The sequence below is a fragment of the Chiloscyllium punctatum genome, chromosome 8, assembly GCF_047496795.1.
Source record: "Chiloscyllium punctatum isolate Juve2018m chromosome 8, sChiPun1.3, whole genome shotgun sequence".
In the NCBI taxonomy this organism is placed as follows: domain Eukaryota; kingdom Metazoa; phylum Chordata; class Chondrichthyes; order Orectolobiformes; family Hemiscylliidae; genus Chiloscyllium; species Chiloscyllium punctatum.
In genome coordinates, this window is record NC_092746.1 from 8,741,138 (window position 1) to 8,768,218 (window position 27,081).

Genomic DNA, 27,081 nt, shown 5'->3' on the forward strand with positions numbered 1-27,081 from the left:
GCATATCGCAGCATAAATAAGCTCAGTTGGCAGTAAGGAGAACTCTTAGCCTGCATCACCTGAACTACCCAAGGAGAGCATATACATCATACAGCAAAAAATTCTAATAGTATGTTACTCATATTAATTGAGATCCAGTGCATATCAGTGAAAGGCACTGACCAAGTGGTTAAGTCATGGCCAAGGTGGTCATAAAAACAGGTCCAGACAGCTGGCTATGGAGGAATTGTTAGACTGGACTACCCTTCCCCTATTTCATGTCTAAATCACATTTGAATATTTCAGGAGAGGGAGTGTGCTATGTGCAATGACACGCTTGAGCCCTTCCTTTACTGCACCTCCGTTCAAATAATAAATAAATTTTAAAATAAAGGTTTGTTTGAAAAATTGACTTTTGGCATAATTTGATTAGTTGGTTCGATTTAGCTCAATTTGTTACACAAGTTTTCAAGAAAGAATCAAGAACCACTTACTGAACAGGGGGTAGAATGGAATCAGGAGATACATGCTTATGTTTCACAGAATCTATTCTAAATAAAACCTGGCTTTGATTTACCTCTCCTAATTCGCTTTTAGAATATAACATGGTGCTTGCAACTCGAGGGGAATCAAATAGTTCCAGTTGGCAGTACATATTTTCAACTTCAGATACATTTCTGGAATCCAGCCTGCTATTTGGACCCAACAACTGGAAGCTTTCAGCTGAGAGCTCTCAAAAATTATTAACCCAACGTACTACAAATCAATAATGTCTAACCTGTCACTCAACTCCAATACTAATTTACATGATAGGATTCTTTAAAGCTAGGTGAGCCATGCAAACCAATATTGCAAAAAATTCTCCTTCTTAATATTTCAAGGGACTTGTAAAAAATTTTGAAAGGCAACACATACTTTGCCCTTATCCCTTCATTCATCTATTTCAGATGAGACATTCAATAAAGGCTCCAGTTATTTGCTTGGGTGGATGCGAAAGACGCAATACACAATTTTGAAGATGGGGAGGGAAGATACCACGGTACGAGTCAATGTTTATCCTTCAATCAAAATGACAAAAAGCTGCTTATCTAGTTGTTACGTTGAGGTTTGTGGGAGTTGTTGAGTGATCCCATAGTTCTTAAATTAGAAAAATGATAAAGCATAATTGATTGTTAAGTGTTTTGGTTGTAGCAATAGTTTCTATGGTGCCCTTCGTAGCTGCCTTGTCCCCAGCTCCTCTCTTGCCCTTTACCTGGGTAGTGCCAGGGGTGAGTTTGTCTGTGCAGACTACTTTTCTCTTCCTCTGGGTCTGCTGCTGGAAGCTGTTATGGCCAGGGATTTCTTCCTTTTGCCAGGTGGCCATTCTTGCCTGGCCTCTCATCTTGGCATCCCCTTATCTGCGTGGCTGCCTCTGCTTCTGGCTGAGCTGCAGGCAGCTGCTGGTCTCCCAGCTCCTTCCTCTGCCTCCACCCAGGTACACACCAATGATCAGTTGCGGGTCAAGCCGCTGACCACATTAAAAAGAGATATTTTCAAGAGCACGACAGAAATACATGTCTGCTTTTATTTACCACACAATGATTAAATATTCCATTTAGGGCTCAGCTCTGAAGGAGTAATTTAATCCATAAAAATACCTAAGAGGTCCACAATTGGAAAACAATCTGGGAAAGCTCTGAGCAGATCACTACATTAACTATATTATGGCATCCATCATTCCACTCAGCACTCTCAAAGGGTATAATCCCTTCTATGTAAGTCAGTATCCAGTGTCCACATTTATCATGGATCAAATTTCTCAGTTGTTCTTCTCCACTCAATCAGATCATTATTAACCTCCATTTTGAGATTCACTTCTTACATCCAGTTCCCAAAGTTAAGAGCCATAACAATGAACTTTGCAAAGGTTTAACAACACTGGATTCAGCCTTCCTCTTATTGGGGTGATAAATTAGACAGGCAAGATAATGTCATACAGCACTCCTTCCTTGCCCCTCTTAATTCAATGTGTGACCAATCTGCAGATATTGGCATAAAGCAAGTAATATTCATCGTGCCTTTGAGAGTTATTCAGAACAGTAACAAAGTACCACAAACCACTGCAAGGAAATTCAGCTGAAGTAATTTTATAATATCCCACAATTGGAGCTGAATCTAGATGGCTGATATCAATAACTCCAATTTACAAATGGAATGATGGGCTTCAAACTCACATTGTGAATCAAACACTCTGACTTTTGATTTTTACTGGTATCACCTTGTTCTAGTCTGGACTTGGATATTATGACAAAACATCTTTTTAGAATAGTAGCTGAGATTTTTCAGTTCCAATGAACCACATGTCTCCTTCTAGAATGTTTTTCTCCAGAAATGAATCCTGTGGAAATCGGAGAATTCTCATCTTTAAAGAGGATGTGGCCTTTGTAAGCTGTAGTGACTGTATTAATCATGGCAGAAACTCTTTTGCATCGACTTTCACAGCTTTAGAGAGTAGATACACAGCCTATTCGTAGAATTTCGTCAAATCCTAACAATGTGGAAACAAGCCATTTGGCCCAACAAGTCCATACCGACTCTCCAAACAGCATCCCACCTAGACCCACCCACCTACCTTTTCCCTGTAGCCCTGCATTTCCTAATCCACCTAACCTGCATATCTTTACACCGTGGGAGGTGGTCCGGGAGGAAACTCACAGACACGGGAGAATGTGCAAACAATTTAATAGGTAGCTTAGTAGGCAAGTAATTCAGAAGTCTAGCCTAATGGTCTGGGGATAACAGGCAAGTTTAAAGACTTTGAAACCTTAATGTACAAAGCACTCTGAATAAGGTAGATGAATTAACGGTGCAAATCAAGGTAAAAATCAAGGATATGATTTTTTTTTAGCCATTATGGAGTGATTCCAAGGAGATCAGAACTTGGAACTTAACATTCAAAGATATTTGACCTTTCGGAAAGACAGGAGGAGGGAAGGAAAATATGGTTGGGTAGCACTGTTTAATAAGTGATCAAATGAGGACTCTTACGAGATATGATCTAGTCTTGGATGATATAGTGTCATTTTGGTTGAAAGCAAACAACAGCAAATGAAAGAAGACGTTGATAGTATTAGTGTATAGACGCACAAATAGTAGCCATAGTGTAGGAAATGGTATAAATCAACAATGAAAAAGAGCACATAGAAATAAAAGAGCAACAACTATGGTGACTTTAATTTTCAGGTTGTTTGGGTCAGTCAAGTTGGAAAGGGTAGCTACGATAACAAATTCAGAATGCTCTATGAAGCTATCCCTAATACAATGTGTCATGGAGCCAGGGAACAGGCTATCCTGGATCTGGTAATGGGAAATGAGGCAGCGTTCATAAATAACTTCAGAGTAAATGATCGCCAAGAAAGTAGTGATTTATTTTTCTGTTTGACTGAGAGACAACTGCGTTGGAAACAAGAACATAATTCATGACTCTCAGCAAAAATACATCCCAGTGAGGAGGAAAGATTCTAAGAAATGGAAAATCCAACATGGCTACCCAAAGTAGTTAAGGACACTACTAAGGTGAAAGAAAATTTGCATAGGAGGCACAAACCCCAAAGACTGGCATAAATTCAGAATCCAGCAAAGGAGGACTAAAAGGTTATTCAAGTGAAGGAGAAAATAAACCATGAGGACAAACTGCCACAGAATATAAAAAACTGACAAGAACTTCGTTGAATATATACAGAAAGGAAGAGAGGGGTCAAAGTGAACATAGGCCCCTTAGTAAATGAATCTGAGTAGATACTTATAGAGAACAAGGAAATGGTAGAGTGAAACAGATATTTGGCATGTGGAAATACCTCACATATCGCATTAATATGAAAAGAACAGAGAGAAGGAATTAAGTACCATCATTATTACTAGAGAATTGTATAGACAAATATAAAATACATTAATGATTTGGATGAAGGAATTGAATGCAATATCTCCAAATTTCAGATAACACTAAGCTGGGTGGAAGCATCGCTGCAAAGAGGACGTAGGATGACTTGGACAGACTGGCTGAGTGGGCAAAATACGTGGCAAATGCAAAATAATGTGGATAAATGTGAGGTCACAAAAAAAAAGGTAGATTATTCCGAATGGTGACAGTTGAGGAAAAGGTAAGGTGCAATGAGACTTGGATGTCATGGTGGAACAGTCCCAAATACAGTATTAGCTGAAAATATTACTGCAATCATCCTACACTAAACCCACCAAGGAGAATATCCTGCCCAGATCACAGACATTTGAAAGGTATAAAACTGGTGAGGAGTTGATGTTGGATAGGCTGCCTGTACTTCAAGTTCATAGCGCAACAGGATCAGATGCGATGTAACCAATGAGGAAAGTGAATGAAAATAAAATCGCTGTGATACTGGCTTTAATTTTCCAATCTGCCTTTGGCTCAATATGGTGTCAGAGGACTGGGGAATTGCAAATATGCCCTCTTCTTAAAAACAAAGTTTGTGAAGATAAACCCATCAACTAATGATAGGCTCGTCAGTGTAACCCCAATTGTGAGGAAGCTTTAACAATCAATAGTCTGGGGCAAATGCTGATTAATTAAGAGGCTTAGTTTGATTAGGGTTAAATCCATTGAAGTAACTTTTTGGATGAAGTAACAGACATTTCATAATAATACTCATGATGTGATGCAAATAGACTCCCAAAAGGTATTCGCTGAAGTGATATTCAACTGGCTTGTGAGTAAAGTCAGAGCTAAAAACTCCTACAGAGTAGAACCGATGGGTTGAATGGAGAGTATCCCACCCAGACCCAACATCCAACCCAAACCCTGTAACCCTGCACTTCCTATGGCTAATCCACTTAGCCAACACAAACCTGGACACTCGAGGCAGTTTAGCATGGCCACGCCACCTAACCTGCATACCTCTTTGCTGTGGGAGGAAACCAGAGCATCCGGAAGAAACCCACATAGACATGGGGAGAATGAGCAAATTCCACACAAACAGTCACCCAAGAGCAGAACCGAACCCTGAGACAGCAGTGCTAACCACTCAGCCACCTTTATGAATAGCTTATGAAATAGTCAGAGTTTTTTGTAAATGCCATGACTTGTTGCAAAAGAGCAGAAAAAACAAGCGAATGTCATTCTCTAGCGATGGAAAGCAGCCATCTACCTAAAGATGGTGCAGATGTAAAATAAAAGGTACCCCGTGTGACCAAATTAAAATATTTTATTTTACTTTGAAGTTCAACTTACTTCTTTTTTTCCTCTAAGCATTCCTTGATCTCTCTCGCTGGCCGCCTCCCTCTTTCACCCTTTCCCTGCAAACACCCCACCTTTGCCAGCCTTTCCAGCACAAAGAAAAACGAGACTGGCTCTCAGTGCAAACTTCTCCCCACTCCAGGTGCAGGCCTTGCTTTCACTCCTAACCCCAGCCTTCCCATCCTCCGACACCAGCTTTTATCCTGCCCACTCTCTGCCTTCCCTCCCTGTCAACAGTGCATCGATTGATCATATGCACAGAATGTGATGCAGATGACTCCTGCACTATGTTTTGTCATAGCTATCTGATGTCATGGGTCATATGCATGACAGCCATTTTACCTTTTTGGATACGTACTGTTCGTAATAAAGGGGCAGTTGCAATACTGATACGAATTGAACTGAGCTACTAGAAACAGCAATAGTTAGCAGCTGTTTTCCAGACTAAAGTAAAATTTTTAGTGGTGCTCCCCAGCGTCAACGTGACAGCCTTCCTTTTTCTGAGATACATTCATGAGACACACTTCGGTGTGCAGAGAATAATTTCAAAATTTGCAGAAGTATTGAAGTATTGTGAACTATGAAGAATGTAGGGTAAAACTTCAAAAACAGTAGGCAGGCTAGTAGAATGCACAAAGAAATGGTGGACGTAATTCAATGCAAGTACTTGAAGTGATTCATTTTGGTAGGAAGAACACTAGAGAATATTAATTTTTGACCTTGTTGCTGCTACGAGAAAACTTGCCATCCAGAAGTGCAACCACATTTGTGATGCAGCTAGCTCCCAACCACTTGACAACCAAATGAACAAGTGCAGGATCCAATAACAGGCTACTACCAACATGTTTGGAGCACAGCCACAAAAACTATTTGGGCAGGATCCTTTGATTTGTAAACTCAGACTGGAAAAACTCGAAGCTGATGGGAATATGCTTAAATTTCACTGCTGAGTGGAGAACCCAAACCGATTACCTCAGAAGCTCATTTCTTGAACTTCTTTCTAACTTATTTCTCTGCTTAAACAAAAAGATGGCAACATCTAATTAAAAATAGAACTGAACAAGTTGGCAAAATTCCTCACAGCCTTTCAATTTGATAATACAGATATAAAGATCAAGAATATTCAAACATTTGTTTGTACATTTGTTCAGATTGAATAAATTTACCTTACTGGAATAGAAAACTCGCTTTGAAAAAAATTTATTTCCATTATAAAGCAAAGGCCAAATTTAAAGTTAGTATTTCAAAAAGTGAAATTCTAGAATTGTGTATAATTATTCTGCAAAACCTGGAAACAAGCTTATGCAGCTAAAACATTTGTAAGTGGCACCACTGTCACCTGAACCAAATTGTGGTCAGTTCAAGTTCTATTCCAGAAATGAAAGCACTTGATTTAGGCTGATGCAGGGTTGTGTTATTCTTTGTCAAAATTGCAATCTTTCATAATAAAAGAGATTAAATTCAGGTCAGTCTACCCTCTTGTTTGAAAAAAACTGCACATGACACTATTCAAAGCAGAGTACCATAGATCTTCCATTAACAGACATTATTAAAAAGCAAGATTATTTGGCCATTCTCTCACTGGCATTACATCACATTTGTCTACAGCAATGTTTCCCATGTTGCCACAAGGATTATCGCTTCAAAAGCAGAAGAACTCCATCAGTTGTTAAAAACACTATGGAGCATGCTGAGATAGTGAAAATTGCAAAAATAGTTAAAGATATACATAAAAACAATTTCTTTCTTCTTTCTAGGCGATAGAAAATTTATTGCATTGAAACACAGCTAGAAAACATTCTTAAACCAATTCTTAACTAACAATTAAGTTATCAGCACTTATTTGAGATTACCAATTCTAGCAGATAACTTGCACCTACCTAGTCGGGAGGTATAGTCCTGTACTGAAACTCCCAAAAATCTGAACCTGCGATCAAAAGAAACATTAATTGTTCAGTACAAAAGATCACAATTATTAATGGCAGACAACTACAAATTCTAATTTGTCATTTTGCTATGTATCATTTATTGAATGCGAAATGCCTAAGTGTAGTACATTCACAGTTTAGCTAAGAGATTTTGTTTTTCTGTTGAAGGAAACCAGAACATTTTTCAAAGAGAATAATTTAAACATTATTCAAAAATTATAAATACTTTCTAACATTATAACTTTGATTTTAATCCATTGTTATATTGATCAAAAATAAATGCATTTTAGTGCATTCTGGCCCAGTGAGTGAGTACATTTGCATTGTGGCACCAAGTCCTGATCAGTGCTGCAATTAACTCATTTCACTGAAGTCACTGTAATTGATTTTGCCTTAACCATGTGAGTGGAAATTTGTGCAAATATATACAAATTTGTGTTTCCATCCTTTTGACTGATTTGTTGATTTCAGGTGAAGAGTTTGGGTCTGATACCATAGGCAGGTAGTTCTCCTATAACGCCGTAGTTGCGTTCCAGCAAAACCTCACTTAATAGAAAATCACAATATAAATAATGAGGCCGATGAGAAAAGTGGGGTTCGGGGCAGACCAGCAAAAACAAAAATCACTCACGATCACTCAAAATCACCTAATACAGCACAGCCTGAATGAAGGTTATAAATCATATTTGTCAATGAAACAAAAGTAAATTTAACAAAGTACAGTTAAAAAATATTGTTAGTACAGGAACAGAGGTTCATCATGGTACATAAGTTAGACACTCTCATACCTGTTAAGCGAGCTATAGCACATAATCTGTTCTTATGCTAAAAAATACTTCATAATATGTAGCTTCTCTGTCAGTGTTATAGCCTTCCTTTTGCGTTCACCACCTGCAGTTTTAATACCAGGACACTTATTGATAACATTCTTGTCGCTATGCCTCTCAATGCAGACGTCGGTGTATGCATAGAACAGCGCAGAGACTTTGACACAGACATTGGTGCAGATGTAGAATGAAGCACGCATATTGAGCACCACTGGAATTGTGCTTGCGCAAACAGAGGTAAGCGTTCTCACAAATACCATTCCCTAATTCCTCAGTGACTTTGTAAGCAAATTGCGCTGTCAAAGTGTGCGTCATCCAAGAACTCCCTGTAGAAAGAACCAAGTTAGGAAGCTACAAGTTGCTAACACACATGGAACCATGGTACGCCATGATTATTAAGACTCAGGAAAGATGCAAGGAATCATAAATAATTCTGTTAACATCCAGAAGAACTGACAATAGAAGAACATGAAAATGCAGAAAATTCCATAAATGAGAGGCAGACTTCATAACCAAAAATGAGAACTTGGCTTTCACTGTTTTGATATTTCTTACTCAACTTTAAAGAAAGAATTGTGGCTGCCTCAAAACATGGCTCTGGTAGATTCCCGGTAATAATATTCAGTACTCTTACAAGCTAAAGGTTGGCATCAACAACATCTCAACAAAGTCTCATCATTTTGATGTAATTTTCACTCATTATAGTCATACTAATTTTATTTCTGATCATAGCCAATACAAAATATTTTGTATTGATATTGACCAGTCAAATGTTTTTGGAGTATTTGAATTCCAGAATCCAAACAGCAATTCAATTAGAAGACCTAATTTTAACTGAATTTGAACTCAATATTCATATGCACATTATTATACATGTATATCTATGGGAATACACAAAAACATGTGGAAAATACATTATTGATGGGCATAGAGAACTCAAAAGATAAATATTACAAGCAACAAAACCTAGATAACCTATGAAGTAAAATGTTAGTTTTAAAGAAAACAGTTGGTTTTACAAATTTAGAATCACCTCTGTCTAGGAAAATAAGAGTTAAGGGAAAAATAACTTCAGGAGAAAATTAGTTTCAGATTGTAAACTCACATCGGCAGCTGGCCAAAGTTCCTTGATAATAGATTCTATCCGTTTCACTACTTCTTTACGCATGGTTTCCTCTTCAGGGCGCGGTGACACGAAATTGTAGAAGTCCATGATTTCTTCATGGAGACTAACAAAATGGAGAGAAAGATTTGTATGAAGATCTGAAACAAAACTTAATTCTCAGACTGTTTTTGCAATCCTCTCATTCAGACTTTTTAAAAGTGTTTGGGATTACATCACATTTTTTCTTTCATTTCCTTACAGATGAAGTCATATGTTTCACATTAGCCAGAATCACATGTTCCAGAAGTTTATAAACTAAATTGGAAGAAAACTATTTTGTATTATATTTAAATTATATATCTGCACATTCTCTATTACCATTTAATTTCAATGTAATGTTTGAAAAAAACTGCCAAACTGTGCATAATTCTCAAATTCTCGTTCGATCGAAATGGTAGTAGAGAATGTGCAGATATATAATTTAAATACAATACAAAATAGTTTTCTTCCAATCTAATTATTAATTACCTGCAAATGTTCACAGAACATTTCCTAGTTCCTGAGAACCTTACACTACTGATGTATTTTACAAACTTAAAGAAACAAACATTTCTTTTCCACATTTTCCATAACTATTTTACCATTCTACTTGTGCCAATATTATCCCCACTCTATTTCTATCTTGATAATGCATATTAACACTGACTATTTGCCTGTTTTGAATAAATCCTTCATTTGATTCCAGTAGACTCTCTCCCTCTAGGCTGCTGACTTGCGTTAATATTTCTTGGCCTCTATTTTTTGAGCAATCACCTAATCCACGGCACAAAGTAGTGCCATATAAGGCCAGATCCTGCAGCTAAGGCAACCACAGTTACATTTGGGCCAGTTTAATGGGCCTAAGTCAACAGATTGTGATCATACTTGATGCTTTTGCAGAGCAAAGCCTTTAATTGTTAAAATGATAAGTACAGCAGGTCAGGCTAAAGCCAGCATCTGCATAATAATTATCCAAAAACTCTCAGGGTTAAGGAAGAAGTTTAATTCTGATGGTCTGCCTGCAAAATGGAGCAGCACATGCAGAACATAAATTGCAACATTTATTAATTGCAAATGAATAGTCAATCATACTGTCAAGATTAGTAATTTCAAGATTACTCTGCTCTCTCCCTGCAACTTCATTGTATTTGGGTTTCTTATTTGTCTGTGTAACCCTTTTCCTTTTTGTTCTAACACAGTACAGTAAATTCAGTTAGACTATCAGGAGTTGCATCAAAGTAGTTGCTGCTTCCAGATTCCAACTTTGCTGCAGAATCCTTGGAATATTTTCCTGTCCCCAAAACCAAGACTCAATGAGCCTCTTTCTACTCTTCATTAGCTCCTTCTTCCAAAGTCAACTTGGTCCTTCATGCACATTAGGTGAAACATGGTGAGGACATAGTGAATGCAACATCAAAAATATTTAAAGACATAAAACAAAAGAGTCACTGATGATCATTTCTTGGGCAATCAAATATTTTTCTGGTTAGCGCTGTCTACAATATTTAAGACTGTCACGTTATTGTTTCTTTATGTAGCATCAACTATTAAGAGTGGAAACTGTTGTGTTAATGGAGCTGCAAAAAGCATAATAATAAAAATATAGATTGAGGGATTATTTAATTGTTGATACCTATTCTTTGAAAAGATTATTATCCTCCTTATGAAGTAAAAATTGTTTTCCCAAGGAAAACATACATAGTTTGACTTTCACAATTTATCTCCACAGCAAGTTGCAAAGAAAGAGTTAGTGGTGGTACGTATATCAATTCTGCCTCAAGATTTAAATCTTTAAATGTTGCAACAGTTATGTTCTTCAGATTGAATGAACGTGAGTTAATGAGAGCATGCGAGCACTAATAAGTAAGACAGTTCCCACACCGAGAACACTTATGTAGTGATTCACTCATATGCTTTGATTGCTTAATGCTTGCACTCTTTCCTTGAAAGAGTTTTTACTTGTATCCTACCACCATTAAGTAATTTGACAACCATTTAAGACCGGAGAACTTGCGTTACTCTGCTGAATGGATACCTCAAAAGTTCTGAACTTAGATGGAAGATCCACAAGATAGAAAAATATCCTATTATATAATCCTTTCATTCATACCTCAGTTCAGATGAATAGGAATTTCTTCCCACATCCTATGCATTTTAGACTTTATTTTGCTTTTAGAAAACATTGATAGGATACAAATTCATTGTAAAAAATGCAATGAGGCTAGTTTGAAGACCATCACAGAAGGCCTCTGAAAAGACTTGAAACATTGCATTAATCAGATTTACACCAGGAAGAATGAAAAACAAAATTAACAGTGAGTATTTGATTCATGTGTCTGTTCAGGACCAGAGGTGGTTCCAAAATGGACTGTGGAAGCCACAGGACCATCAAAACAACTTTTATAAGTGATTCCTGGGCAAGAGGAAAATGGGATGGGAAGAAAGAAAATAAAAAAAAGGAAGGAAGGCAAGAAAGCAAGCAAGATCAAGTTGTAGCTGAAACAGCACAGGGCAGACTTTAATATAGCAGCTGTGTTGCCAAATCTCCGCACAGTGAAGTTAAAAGTAGCAAAACAACTGAAATCGTCTAGACATTGACAGCACTTGAAAACTCAGAAAGAAAAGCAAATGTTTTACGTGAATTGCAAAGTCCACAGGCTTCACACTAAATTTAGGTACTTGAAACAAAGAATGGCAATGTACTTTTTAGATTTATTTAAATCAGAATCAGATAAGCAAGTAATGAAAATAAAAACAGCCATGAGAAATAAAAGGGCTGCACAGTTCCACTGCTGTACAGGACCAAAGAGATCCTACTATGCAATGGGAAATGCTGGAAAATCAGCTTTGTGTAAAAGTAAACTTTATATTTCACTGTTGGAGCTGAAGTTTTACAAGCAAAGCCACAAGAATGAAGTAATCAACTTGGAAGTATCTGCAAACGTTAGGTGCAATTACCAGCAGTGGTGCAGTAGTCAGGATGCAGAAAATATACATGCTGCATGGACAATTTGATCTGCTGGACCCACCACAGACCTGTCCTACATTCAGAAGTTTTGCAAAGTCATGTGACACAAAAGGACACAGGGCTAACCTATGCAAGAAATCTATGGCTACAACAGAATACAACCATACAAAAAGCATGTGCAAAATGTTGCAGCAACAACACGGAGTATACACCAATGACTTATAGAGTCAAAGATGGACAGCATGGAAACAGACCCTTCGGTCCAACCCATCCATGCTGATCAGATATCCCAACCCAATCTAGTCCCACCTGCCAGCACCCAGCTCATATCCCACCAAACCCTTCCTATTCATTTACCCAAATGCCTTTTAAAATGTTGCAATTGTACCAGCCTCCACCACTTTCTCTGCCAACTCATTCCATACACATACTACCCATTGTGTGAAAAAGTTGCCCCTTAGGTCTCTTTTATATCTTTCCCCTCTCACCCTAAACCTGTGCCCTCTAGTTCTGGACTCCCCGACCCCAGGGAAAAGACTTTGCCTATTTACCCTATACATGGCCCCTCAAATTTTGTAAACCTCCATAAAAAGGTCACCCCCTCAGCCTCCGACACTCCAGGAAAAACAGCCCCAGCCTGTTCAGCCTCTCCCTAGAGCTCAAATCCTCCAATCCTGGCAACATCCTAAGTAGTCCAAAATGTGCCGGTTAGGTGAATTGGCCATGTTAAATTGTCCATAGTGTTAGGTGACGGGGTAAATGTAGGGGAATGGGTCTGGGTGGGTTGCGCTTCGGCGGGTCAGCGTGGACTTGTTGGGCCGAAGGGCCTGTTTCCACACTGTAAGTAATCTAATCTAATCTAATCTAATCTAATCGTGAATATGATCTATCTGGATTTCCAGAAAGCTTTTGACTGGAATAGGATGCTGCTAAATAAGATAAAGCCCATGCTGTTAGATGCAAGGTACTAGCATTTTTAAATAGAGAATGACTTCAGAAATCTGAAGCACAAAGGGACTTGATAATCCGAGTTCAGGATTCTCAATGTTAACATGCTAATTTAGTTGGCAGTTAGAAAGGCAAGTGTAAATTTGGCATTCAAATCCAAGAGCCAAAATGCACAGCTGAGGCCGTACAAGGCTCCAGTCAGATAACATTTGGAATACTGAGAGCAGTTTTGGGCCTTGTATTGGAAGACAGATGTGCTGGCATTGTAAGGGGTCCATGGAAGGTTTACAATTGTGATCCTGGGGATGAAGGGCTTGACAGATGGACAATTGAAGACTGTGGGTCGGTAATCAATGGAATTTAAAAGCATGAGGTGTAATCTGACTAAAGAAATCACTGAACACAGAGACCTGGTCAGAATGGATGTGGAGATGATGCTTCCACTAGTAGGGGAGACTGAGACCCAAGGACACAGCCTCAGAGTGAAGGAATGACCCTTTAGAACTGAGTTGAGGAGGAATTTCATCAGCCAGAAGGTGGCTATGGACCTTATTGCTGCAGAGGGCTGTGGAGGCCAAGTTATTAAGCGTGTTAAAGACAGAGATAGATAGGTTCTTAAATGGTAAGGGGATCAAAGGGTTTCAGGAAGAAGGCAGGAAGAATGAGACACTTATCAGCAATAAACAAACTCAATGGGCCCTATTCTGCTCCTATATCTTATGGCCATTTTATTTGCATACAATGGATTACCCATCACTACACAGCTATATTGCGAAGATAGTATGCTTTATCAAGTGTGTTTTGCCCTGATTCCTTTTAGAGAGATTGGGAGACCGGTGTCCAACTGTCTAGGAGATGATAAGCAACTTGTGAAGCAGGTGTTTTTTTTTAAAAAAGGGTTGGAACAATAGAAGCAGCCTCAGTGTGGTCAAGCTCCCACACATACAACCAGGATTTTTAGTTTTAACATTGAGCGGTCTTTGCTGTACCGTCAGCAGGGCTGGAATTTGCAGTAAATTTCTCTCGTCTGCGACGCTTGAGTTTTCTTTACGTTTTTCCTCTTGGGCTACCGGAGTTACACATGAGAATTTGTGTTCTGAATTTGCTTTTTACCAAGGATGTGTTTATGGAATGTTACTATATTGGAACAGTTAATTAGTAATAGTTACTGTCTATTATTTTATTACATTTTCCAACAGAGTGAAATTATTCCAATTCCTTTTGTTAGATTTTAACTATAGTGAATGAATAAAGTGTGTTTTGCTTTAAATTTGGTAGTTTGACCACTCAAATTGCATCGAGAACATTGCACCTTACATTTACCTTTAAAAGTAGCAGTTATGGACCAGACCAAACCCCCTCAAAATATTCAGAAGGTAGTCTAGACCCTAACAATTAATAGACCCTATTAATATTGAAATGCAGCTACAGCAATATTGCATGGAACCTACAACTCTCTCAACTGATGAGCACAGCTGGACGAGCAGTCGTAGGACGAGCAACACATGTGGTTCTTAACATTACGACCTTTCATAAGATCACAAGATACAGATTGCAGCAGAAGAGATCAAGAATACTTGCACTGAGTCAGTCCAAGACTCAAAACAATTTCTCTCAAATAGATTCAATGCCATAAGAAAATCCAAACGGTAAGTGTTTATTACATCTCAGAAGATACAATTCCATCAAGTGACCCTCCCAGAAAATGCAGTGTTTACACACAAGAGGTGCTTAGGAGTAAGCTGGATAACATGTACATGATGGATTATGCCATTATGTTCCATCAACACAAGAGTATTATGTGCATGCTGAAAGATGGCACAATGGTTGCCTGTTTGGACCAAAGATGTCTAAACCCAAGAGATGTCTGTGCAAAACCCCATCATTAGAGGAAAAGAATCATTTACTAACAGGAGCTAGCTTCTTATCCAAGCTAACTTGTTTGCCATGTTAAACACTGATATTGGCTGATTTGCTTAGAAAAGGAATCTCAACAAATCACTACTTTCAGACGGCTACATTTTTGTCTAACTGTCAGTCAAGATCTATCATTTAGCATATAGACAGAGTTATAGAAAATATTCTTGGATATCTATGTATTGACAAGGATCTTGCTGTGATGGACAGTTTTTTGAAAAACACCATGAACAATACTGCCAGGTGAATGAAGGTCAAATTAAGCTTTTAGATCTCTGTTCAAGTTATGTGATCGATCTGATGCAGGAAGTGTCAAACAATTCTGCCATTGGCTTACTATCCAATGTAGGAGACCTTGGAGAGTGCTCAAATTTAAATTTCCTAATACCAACAAAAGTATTATTAAGGAAAGACATCCCATGTGCATGGGTGGGGGACCTTGAGCCAAAGCATCAAATCTCTATGATCTAAGAATGATGAGAATTCTGGAAGTCAATGCATTTCAGAAAGACTAGAAGCACACATCATGTAAGACATCAAATCTATTTGCTTTTGGATCCAAAAGTCTATCACCAGCACAATGCAATATACAGCATGAACAACTTGCTCTGCTATATTCTTTATCGCAAGATTCCATTCAGTACCTATTTGGTAAGCAGGTCACTGTGGAAACCAATCGCAACCATTGGAATGATTTGGCAAAAATCACAATAGGGGCACCATCCAAATTTCAAATGATTTCTAGATAAAGTAAAGGAAAACAACTTTGAAGTTTACTGCAAAGCTGGTGCCAAAATGGTCACCAGAGTCTCTGAGCAGATTACCAAACCTGAGGATGAATGAAAAAATTACACTCAAGACTTGCATGAAGATAGGACAATGCGATGGAAGACAAGCTTACAGTAGTGCTGATGAATTTTGGACAGTATAAACATAACCAATTGCAAGAAAGAGCTGCTAATGATACACTGGAACCTGCAGATGCTTTTGACCATACAGTGTTGCATGAACTATCTCAAAAGGCATGGTTTTGCAACAGCTAAGTGTTTGTGCCTGAAGCTCTTTGCCAGGACGCATTATCACAGCTATATCAAAGGGCTTATGGGCACAGAGTGAACAAGATGCCTGGCATCAACAGTGAACCAGTTCCTTGATCCAAAAATCACTTCAGACTCTTATCCCCACACACTGACAAGTTCTTCCTAATCACTGAATAGTTTTCCGAATTTCCAATTGTCGGACTGTTACAGCGCAATGTCAAATACAATGAATGCAATATAGTTTCTGTTCATTACACCTGAACATTAGGTGGGCTTTGTATGCCAACTGGGGCAGAAACCAGGTGACAGCAATATCCCATATCCAATAGTCTTACTGAGGAATTGGTTTGCACTGTCAAGTACTTATCATGAAGTACAGGGTGACCAAAGATTTTCACATTGCTCTGTCAGACCTAAAAGCTTCTGGATATGTGCTTACCATCAGATGCAGAAAGCATATTTGGAAAGCATGCACAGATAATTCAGTGATGCCACAACCTACGTAGCTTCTTAAATACAGAACAAACCTGGAAAATCTGGGATAATTAAAGTTGATGTATATAGATACAGAGCTACCTATTTGGGACGCAGGGCAGAAAGTCAGAGTCAAACATTTTAAAAAAGGAAGCTGGTTATCCACAAAGTAATCAATTATACAGTGAGCCAAGATTTTACAAGGCCAAAACACCAAATAGAGCAACATTAAGGAGGAATAGAAGCCAACTTAAGGAACTGCAGCAAACTCCAAATGTGCACAACACACATGAAGATAAGCTTGGATAATGAAGATAAGAATGACAACAATCAACACATTGGTAATGAGCAGCAGTCTTTGCCTTATTTGATGTGACACCACGAGAAGTGTTGAGAACTCAGGGGGCAACCTTCTCCCAATTGCATACCATGGCACTGCCATGCCAAGGATGGTAGTGATGTCTGGATCATAGTTTGACATAATGTCACGCACAATGTTTTACAGTCTGTAGAATGTCACAATTTTGGCAAAAGCCCCCAGATATTGGTGAGAAGAATATTATTTAGTCAACAGTGTCATTGTCATGTCATTGTCACTTCCAGTGCCTTAACTGATGGCAGGTGACCATCTAGTTTCATTCTTTTTGTCAGACTGTGTAACAGAGTGGCTTGCTCAGCTATTTCATAGAGCAATTAATTTGTGTTTTGTGTTCTGGAATCACATGTTGGCCACACTAGGTGAAAAAGGAAAAAAAAAATCACCAATGGTTTCATGGCCACTTTTAGACTAGCTTTTATTGCCAGATAACCGAATTCAAATGTTGCTATCTGAGATCTTGCATTTGAACTCATGTCCCCAGATCATTAGTCTGGGTCTGTAGATTACCAGTCCTGACTGTATCATCAAGGCCACATGTTCCCTTGTCAAATAGAAACCTTCATAATGATAACACAAGAACTAGGAGCAGGAGTAGGCCATCTGGCCCCTACAGCCTGCTCCGCCATTTAATAAGATCATGGCTAATCTTTTCATAGCCTCAGCTCTACTTACCCACCCTCTCACTATAACCCTGAACTTCTTTACTATTCAAACAATCTTAGCTTCAAAAACATTTACTGAGGAAGCCTCAACCTCTTCACTGGGCAGGTAATTCCATAGATTCACAACCCTCTCGGTGAAGGAGTTCCTTCTCAATTCAGTCCTAAATCTGCTCTCTAATTCTGAGGCTATGCCCTCTTGTCCTAGTTTCACCCGCCAGTGTAAACATCCTCGCTACTTCTATCCAATCTATCCCCTTCATAATTTTATGTATTGTGGCAAGATCCCTCCTCATTCTTCTGAATTCCACTGAATATAATCCCAGTCTACTCAGGCTCTACTCAACCCACTCAAGTCCAGAATCAACCTCGTGAACCTCCTCTGCACCCTCTCTTGTGCAAATACATCCTTTCTCAAGTAAGGAGATAAAAACCGCATGCATGAATTTTCCCATATTATATAATACACAACTGTTCGTGTTGCAACTAACAATGTTTTGCTATTATCTCAGGCATAGATTCATAACACCATTTATGTTGTGCAACCGATCCATGTCAATGACACTTTTTACAGTGTTACTTTGAAAATATGAGAAATTTTGTAACTTATTCTTTATTTAAATAAGTTTTAAAAAAATTGACAAGGGGACATGATGGCATTGTGATATTATCACTGGACTGGTAATTGAGACACCTTGACTAATGATTTCAGGACATTGGTACAAATGCCAGATTGGCTTAAATGATTGACAACACTAACCTACCTCCATATTCCAAATCAAAGAAAAAGCTCTTGGACAGATGGGTGCAGTTTGTATGACGATAGCCTCTTGCTCAGATGGACAAAGGTCGCAACATTGCTTATTGTTCACACCTTGTATGTTTAGTAAAAGCAGACTTCAGGAAGCAGTTCAAATCACTCTTTCAACCAAGTTAAGAAGAAAGTAGTAGAGTTTTATTTCTGTGTGTCAAAGCAATGCAAAGGGAACCATCAAGTGCACTTTTGTATCATAATTCATATTAATCCAACACACCAGCTTAACACCCATGAAATTATTTTTTAATCAGTCCATGTAATGTGGTTGTGAACTCCTTGGCTTTAAATAGAACAGCTATGTCAGAGGTATTGATTTTGCGGAGGCAGTTTGACAGATACAAGTCCTCGGGAGTGTTGCTAAACAAAGAGACCTTGAAGTGCAGGTTCATAGCTCCTTGAAAGTGGAGTCGCACGTAGATAGGATAGTGAAGGAGGCATTTGGTATGATTTCCTTTATTGGTCAGGAGTATTGAGTACAGGAGTTGGGAGGTCATATTGCGGCTATGCAGGATGTTGGTTAGGCCATTGTTAGAATATTGCGTGAAACTCTGGTCTCGTTCCTATTGGAAAGATGTTGTGAAAGTTGAATGGGTTCAGAAAAGATTTACAAGGATGTTGCCAGGGTTGGAGGATTTGAGCTAGAGGGAGAGGCTGAACAGGCTGGGGCTGTTTTCCCTGGAGCGTCAGGGGCTGAGGGGTGACCTTATAGGTTTATAAAATTATGAGGGGCATGGATAGGATAAATAGACAAAAGTCTTTTCCCTGAGGTCAGGAAAGTCTAGAACTAGACAGCATAGGTTTAGAGGGAGAGGAGAAAGATATAAAAAGGTACCTAAGGGGCAACCTTTTCACGCAGAGGGTGGTACGTGTTTGGAATGAGCTGCCAGAGGAAGTGGTGAAGGTTGGTACAGTTGCAACATTTAAAAGGCATCTGGATGGGTATATGAATCGGAAGGGTTTGGAGGGATATGAGCCAGGTGCTGGCAGGTGGGACTCGATTGGGTTGGGATATCTGGTCGGCGTGGACGGGTTGGACGAAGGGTCTGTTTCCTTGCTGTAAACCTCTGACTCAATGACATATGAACTAATTGATAATGGGAAAAAAAAGTATGTTTGAAAGAATCGTGTGGAAAGAAGGGGTTTTGATTTGGGAACACTGACAGCAGAAGATATTCTGCAGAGGTGAGCTAGGACCAGTGTCTTTACCAAACATAAATTCAGAGTTGTGACAGGGTTTTAAATTACCAGGCAATGGGGAAGGTTCAAGGAAGGGCGCTTTAGAAATCCAAAGAGGAAGGTCAAAGCAACAATGTACCAATGCAAGAGAATACAGGGGGAGGTTGAAAGGAAGAGAGAATTCAACACAAAATGTGCATGAGCAAATAAGGTCATTGCAGAGAATAGAAGTTTTTAAGGCATGATATCACTGACATTATCTGAACGTATTAAGCATCTGTAATAAATCCAGACATATGGGGTAAATTTTACAAGAGGGCTGATTGTCTAATGTTTGGGGTAGTGGACAAAGACATTAGACAATTGGTGGTGGTTTAACCAGACGGTTACTGCACCTCAGGAGAGAGGCTGAGGAGGAAAGATCTTCATGGTAACCTCATCTGGTGTGTGAATTGAACCCTCACTGTTGGTATTACTCCCCATCTCAAACTATCCAGCCATCCGAGCTAATTGATGCCTTCCCCAAACAAAATGTCTGCCAGCACCCTGGTGCTGTGAAAGCTGCTCAGTAGCGGAGTGAGAGGAGGTTTGTTTGCTATCCACGCATGACAGCAAGATTGCACTATAGCATAATTATTGAGATTTTAGGTTTTTTAAAAATTGTTAACGTTCTCCCAAAGGCAATAAACTGCAATTTAAGAATAGCATTCAAGTTTGTGTAGATCACACATAATAGGGAAAGAGGCCCAGACCTCTGCTTTAACCTCTGCAATTTGCTCTAATTTACTAGACATTACATTTCAAAGCAAAAACAGCAGCCACATAAATTACATTGATTTTGTCATTGCTAGAAGTGGATGCAATTTTATTGCATAATATCATAATTCCACTTAATCAGTATCACCATGCTCACATGATGTGCACGATGCATGTGCGATCAGAAACAGTCTTGTAGTCACTGTTTCACTAGTACAGGACAACCAACATTCTGGTAGCCCACAACTCAGGATATGGTACCTCAGTTACAGGATGCTTCAATAGGAAGCAGGACAGTTGGTTATTCTGGTTGTGATAACATCCTGCATACAGCCTTAATTAGTGCAGAGTGGAATGCTTGACACAGGGAAAGGAAGTCCTGTCCAAATGGCTTTGGAGTCTGAACACCACATGAACATGGTGGTGGATGCTGCTGGTGGGACTACCAGCAGTTTTAGAAAGAACTGAAAATGTCTCCCAGACTTCAGGAAAGTCTAGAGCTTTTGAGCTGGCATGGCTAGACTACTCATGTGAGGTGATGCTCCTGTTGGACTCCCTTTCTTACACAATAGCAATCTAAATGGTCAAAACTGCCAGACATTTTGCTTCCACCTTCCATTGATGTGGTATTTATGGATTTCAGTAAGGCATTTGAGGTTACTGTATCCCATGCTAGGTTAGTGCACAAAATACAAAGGCATGGGATTGAGGTTTGGATCACAAATTGGCTAGCTGAAAGAAGGCAGAGGTTGGTGGCTGTTGGGAAATGTTCATCCTGGAGTTCAGTTACAAGTTGTGTACTGCATCTGTTTTGAGTCCACTGCTGTTTGTCATTTTTATAAACGACTTGGATGAGTGCACAGAAGGAGGGGTTAGTAAATTTGTGGACGACACGAAGGTCAGTTCAGTTGTGGATAGCACCAAAGGATGTTGTAGGTTACAGAGGGACATAGATAAGCTTGCACAGCTGGGATGAGAGGTGGCAAATGGAGTTTAATGCGGAAAAACATGAGGTGATTCACTTTGGATGGAGTAATAGGAATGCAGAGTACAAGGAGAAAGATAAGATCCTTGATAGTGTAGATAAGCAGAGAGATCTTGGGGTTCATGTACATAGCTCCCTCAAAGTTGCCACCCAATTGATAGGGCTATTAAGAAAGTGAGCTAGCTTTTATTAGTAGAGGGATCAAGTTTTAGAACCATGAGGTCATGCTACAGCTGTACAAAAGCCTGGTGCGTCTGCACTTGGGAGTGTTGCATGCAGTTCTGGTCACTGCATTATAGGAAGGATGTGGAAGCTTTGGAAAGAGCTCAGAGGAGATTTATGAGGATGTTGCCTGGTATGGAGGGAAGGTCTTATAAGGAAAGGCTGAGGGACTTGAGGCTGTTTTCGTTAGAGAGAAGGTTGAGAGGTGACTTAATTGAGACATAATCAGAGGGTTAGATAGGGTGGACAGTGAGAGCCTGTTTCCTTGAATGGTGATGACTAGCATGAGGGAGCAGAGCTTAAAATTGAGGGATAATAGATGTAGAACAGATGTCAGAGACAGTTTCTTTACTCAGAGTAGTAAGGGCATTGAACGCCCTGCCTGTAACAGTTGCAGACTCGCCAACTTTACGGGCATTCAAATGGTCATTGAATAGGCACACGGACGAGAATGGAATAATGTAGGATAGATGGACCGAAGAGGCTGTATTGTGCTGTAATATTCTATGTTCTACGTTTCATGTTCTTACATCACAGACCAAAAGATTGAAGCAGAAGCTTAAGGAAGCACTCAAGTAGCTGCCTGATACCTTAATCATATCATCATATTTACTCATAACATGGGAAAAGACATCAGTGAAGTCGTTTGTCTAGTCATCTAGTTTGATTTTGTTAAAAAGGTGCTCCCACATCCAAATAGACCAGCAAGGGTACAGAAAAAATTCTGTGGTTGCAAAATGATCAAGGTTGGGAAATAAAGAATCCAATGATATGCAATATTACGACAAGATCAAAAGAATAGCAAAGTTGAAGTAATCCTGATAGTAGAGGATGAAATAAGGATAGGACTTAAAGAATTTAGCCATTGAAGATTATTAAGTAGAATCAATATTGGTGGAAATTAAGGATAGTAAGTGTCAGAAAATGCTCGAGGAAGTAATTGGCAGGTTCCTTAACAATAGTTAAAGGCATTAGACAGAGGACTAAACAAGATTTATTACAGCTTATGGGGAATTTTAATCTTTATATAGATTGTGACAAACAAATTGACAGGATTGGTATTGAAGATGAGTGTGAAAAATATTTTTATTTTTATGAAAATGCATATCATTGAAAAAACATTAAGGCAGACAAATTAGTCACTCAGTAAGGAGGTAACAATAGTTCAAGATTTGCGTAAAGATTTGTATCTCAGGTGCTTGTACCATGGTTGTGGGTATGTTCAAACTGGGACGTTGATTGGCAGACATTTCGAACCCTGTCTAAGTGACATTTTCAATGTTTTGGAGCCTCCTGTAAAGCACCGCTGTACTCTCTCTTCTGGAATGTATTTGGTTCCATTCCTGTTGCTTCCAGTTGGTTGTTAGTGGCTGGTATATTGGGTCTAAGTCTATATTGGATGGAGTCCATGGATGAGTGCCATGATTCTCGAAATTCTCTGGCTGCCCTCTGTTTGGTTTGTCCTATGATCGGTGTGCTGTCCCAGTCAAATTTGTGATCCTTATCATCAGGATATATGGCTACTAGGCGCAGCTGGTTGTGCTATAGCTGGATGCGGATTACTAGTTTTCTGCCTGTTTGTCCCACATACTGCTTCTTGTAGTTGTTGCATTGAATCTTGTAAATTACGTTTGTCTTGCACATAATGGGTAAGGGCTCTTTTGTTCTGGTGAGCTGTTGTCTGAACATGGCTGTCAGTTTATAGGCTGCCATGATCTGACTGTGGCTGTTAGTTTACGGGCTGTCATAAACAGCCCATAAACTGACAGCCATGCTCAGACAACAACTCACCAGGACAAAAGACCCTATATATCCATCATGTGTAAGACAAAATGTAATTTACAAGACTGCACGAAGCAGTATGTGAAACAAACAGACAAAAAAAACCTAGCAATCCGCATCCACAAACACCAACTAGCCACTAAATACCATGACCAGCTGTCCCTGGTAGCCAGACACACAGATGACAAGGACCACAAATTCAACTGGGACAACACAACGATCACTGGAAAAGCCAAAGAGGAATGCCAGAGCATTTCTAGAAGCATGGCACTCATCCACAGACTCCAACAACCAACACACAGACCCAATATACTACAACAAACAACTGGAACCAGCAACCAGAAACGGAACCAAATAAATTCCAAAACACACAGTACAGCAGTGCTTCAAAGGAGGCTCCAAAGCATTGAAGATGTCACCCAGACAGGGGACGAAATGTAAATCAACTTCCCAGCTCAGCAAACATACCCACAACCATGATTAACAATAGCATTACATCAAAAGAAAAAGACTTATTATGTTGCAAAGAACAACAGCAAGTCTGTAGATTGAGTTTCAGAAAACAGCAAAGTGCCAAAGTGAGAATTTAAAAAAAGGGGGGAAAAATGAGAGCAAATTAGCCAGAAAGTAAAAACCGATTGTAAGAGCTTTTGTAATTGTATGAAAAAGTGAACAGCTATAGTAAATGTTGGTCCCTTAGAAGCAGAAAGGTGAAAAAGTGTGCATGGGAAAGAGAAAAGGACAAAGGCACTGAATAAGTGTGACCACACACTAATTTAGCATGTGCTTCCTAAAGATACAAACAAACAGAGAGACAACCTGCATGCCACAAACAGAAAATAACCAAAGGGTAAATAAAAATGAGGAAATTCAGACAATAAGTAGAAGCAAAGAAAAAAGTATTTAAAAGAAACAAATCTAAAAAAATAGCCACTATTAGATGGCCACAAACTAGAGTTCTAAAAGAAATCATTGTAGAGATTATACTTTTCCAAATTCCTTAAATTCAGTATAGTCCCATCGGATTGGAATGTAACATCACTTTTCACAAAGGGAATGGAGAAGAAAGAAAACATAAGAAAGTTAACATAAAGTTAACAATGCACCCAGAAACGTATGATTTGGAAAAAATCAACATGAATTTGCAAAAGGAAATTCTGCTTGACAAATTAATATATTCAGTCCCAATTATCTGCTGAATTTACCACGCGGAGCCACATACCGGTCCAGACTCCATTTTCTTCCCCCTTTTGTTCTTTCAACCGGTCTGCCTCAGTAAACCAATGACACAGTCAGTTATGGTACATAAAAGCGTATAGGAGTGCAATCCTTTTTTTTAAAATCTACAGGAAATCTGTGCCCCTATCCCACACAGGAATTGAGTTAGTCTGAGGATGTAATTAATAGGATAGATGGAGATGAACACATAGTTCATGTAACATACCTGAGGATCGGGAAACAGAGGAGACGCAATTGAGGTCACTGTTGATCAAGGCTGTTTTGGGAGACAAAGAATGAATTGCTGGGGCTACTTAATACTTCATTGGCCACATGATTGAATGATAGCAAATGTGGTTCTTTTTTCAAGGACAGCAGCAGGGATAGGTCAGGTAATTACAGACCAGTTAGTAGTAGGGAAATTATGGGGAAAAAAATCTGATGGATAGGATTAATCAGCACTTAGAAAGGCAAGGATTGATTCAGGAGTGTAGGCATGGATTTGTTGGAGGGAGATCCTGCCGGACTAACTTGAGTTTTTTGAAAAGGAGACTAAATATATTGATAAGAGTAGTGCAGTTGATGTCATGTACATGGGCTTCAGTAAGGCTTTGACAGAGTCCCACATGAAAGGCTGGTCCAAAAGGGAATAGCCCATAGGATCCAAAGTAAGTTGGCAAACTGGATCCAAAATCAGCTTGCAAATAGGAGGCAAAGGGTGACAAATGGAGGGTTGTTTTTGTGATCAGATGCTTATGATCAGTTATGATTCCACAGGGATCAGTGCTGGGACCCTTGCTGTTTACATACATGAACAACTTATGTGAATGCAGAAAGTAGATTAAACAAGTCTGCAGATAACATGAAAATTGGTGGTGTTGTTGATATTCAGGTGGATGACCTCAGCCTACAGTCAGATATTGATCAGCTGATAAATTGGGCAGAGCAATGGCAGATGGAATTTACTCCTGATAAATGCATCAGTTGCATTTTGGGAGTCTAATCAGAAAAAGATTTATACAACAAATTTTAGCTCCCTAGGAAGTACTAAGTAACAAAGGGAGTTTAGTGTATAAGTCTATAGATCCCAAAAGTTCTCAGCATAGGTAGATAGGATGGTAAAGGAAGCATATTAGATGCTTACCTTCATTAGTTATGGCTTATACTACAGGAGCAAGGAAATCTTGTTATAAAAACAAGAGTTCGGTTACAGATGGAACACTGTATGCAGTTCTGGTCTTCATACTATTAAAAGGATGTGATTGCATTGGACAGCATACAGAGGAGATTCAATAAAAAGTTGCCTGGGATGAAAAGTCTCAGTTTGGAAGACAGGCTAGATTGGCTAGGTTTACTTTTCCTGGAACAGAGGAAGCTGAAGGAGGATCTGATTGCCCATAGGTATCCAAGGTTCTGCAAGCTAGGTGGGTTAATAATGATAAATGCAGGGTTACAGGAATAAGGTGGAGGGGTGGGATGCTGTTTGGAGGACTGATGCAGACAGGATAGGCTGAATCACCTCTTTCCACACTGTTGGGATTCTAACTTTTTTTTGAAAACTCAACCTGTTCAGATGTATTATGCCACTTCCAGGGCAGGTGGGACCTGAACCCACATGTTTTAGCCCAGAGACAAGGACCCTAACACTGTGCCACCCAAGACCTCTTGCAAAACATTAGCCTGCATGTACAGCAAACAAAGAAAAATAGCAAACTGCACTTATTGCAAAGGAATAGGAATAAAAAAGCCTTGATACATTTGTACAGGGTTTTATGTAGATTTATCTAGTTGGTACATAGTTGGTCGCCATCTTTAAGACAATGAAGATGGTATAGAGAAGGTTCACTAAATTGATGTTTGGGATGAGGGGGTTGCTCAATGATGAGAGGCTGAGTAAATGAGGTCCACATTCAATACAGAGTTTAACAGGAAAGACAGGATATTTCATTCAGACGTACAAGCTTCCGAGGGGGCTTGACAGGTTAGACACAAGTATTTCTGCTGGTCTAGGAATTTAAAACATGCACAAAGATCAGGGACCAACCAGTTAGGTCTCAGATGAGAGAACGCGATATAAATTAAAAGTTAAAAAGTCACAAATCTTTGGAATTCTCTATCAGAGTGGGTTCTGATGCCTGCCTTGGATGCAGTTTCAGAATAAGGGTCAAGCCATTTAGGACTAAGATTTGGAGGAATTTCTTCAATTAAGAGTGTGGTAAATCTTTGGAATTCTTGGAAGCCTGCAGCAGCTCAATCATTGAGTACCTTCAAGAAAGAGATCAACAAACTGTGGGGATAGTACATGACATTGGTGTTGATGTAGAAGACCAGCTATGATCTCATTGAATGATAGAACAGACTCCCAATGAGTTATGGATCAAGTGATATGAATCACAGGCAGGAAAGATAAGCTGATGCTGAAAACCAGCCACAATCGCAATAAATGGTGTAAGCAGGCTCAATGGACTAGTCACTTCCTACTCTTCCTGCTTTCTTGTCAGAAAAATAGTGTATATGCTGATCTGGTTATCTCAATTTATATGCAAGTTAAAGTTCTCAGTCAAACTATGGATTAGCATATAGCAAGCGAAACAATGTCAAAATCTATGCTATC

At 39.2% G+C, this 27,081-nt stretch overlaps 1 protein-coding gene across 4 annotated transcripts in view; it reads right to left on the reverse strand.

Moving 5' to 3' along the window:
- The window catches only part of tent4a (terminal nucleotidyltransferase 4A), a 93,970-nt gene that overhangs the window by 40,139 nt on the left and 26,750 nt on the right, over positions 1-27,081 (reverse strand). For all 4 annotated transcript variants that reach the window (XM_072575146.1, XM_072575143.1, XM_072575142.1 and 1 more), the window contains exons 2-3: positions 9,088-9,211; positions 7,108-7,154 (exon numbers count right to left, since the gene is read on the reverse strand). In XM_072575146.1, the coding sequence (XP_072431247.1) occupies positions 7,108-7,154; positions 9,088-9,211 (171 nt within the window). The remainder of the gene's footprint in view (positions 1-7,107; positions 7,155-9,087; positions 9,212-27,081) is intronic.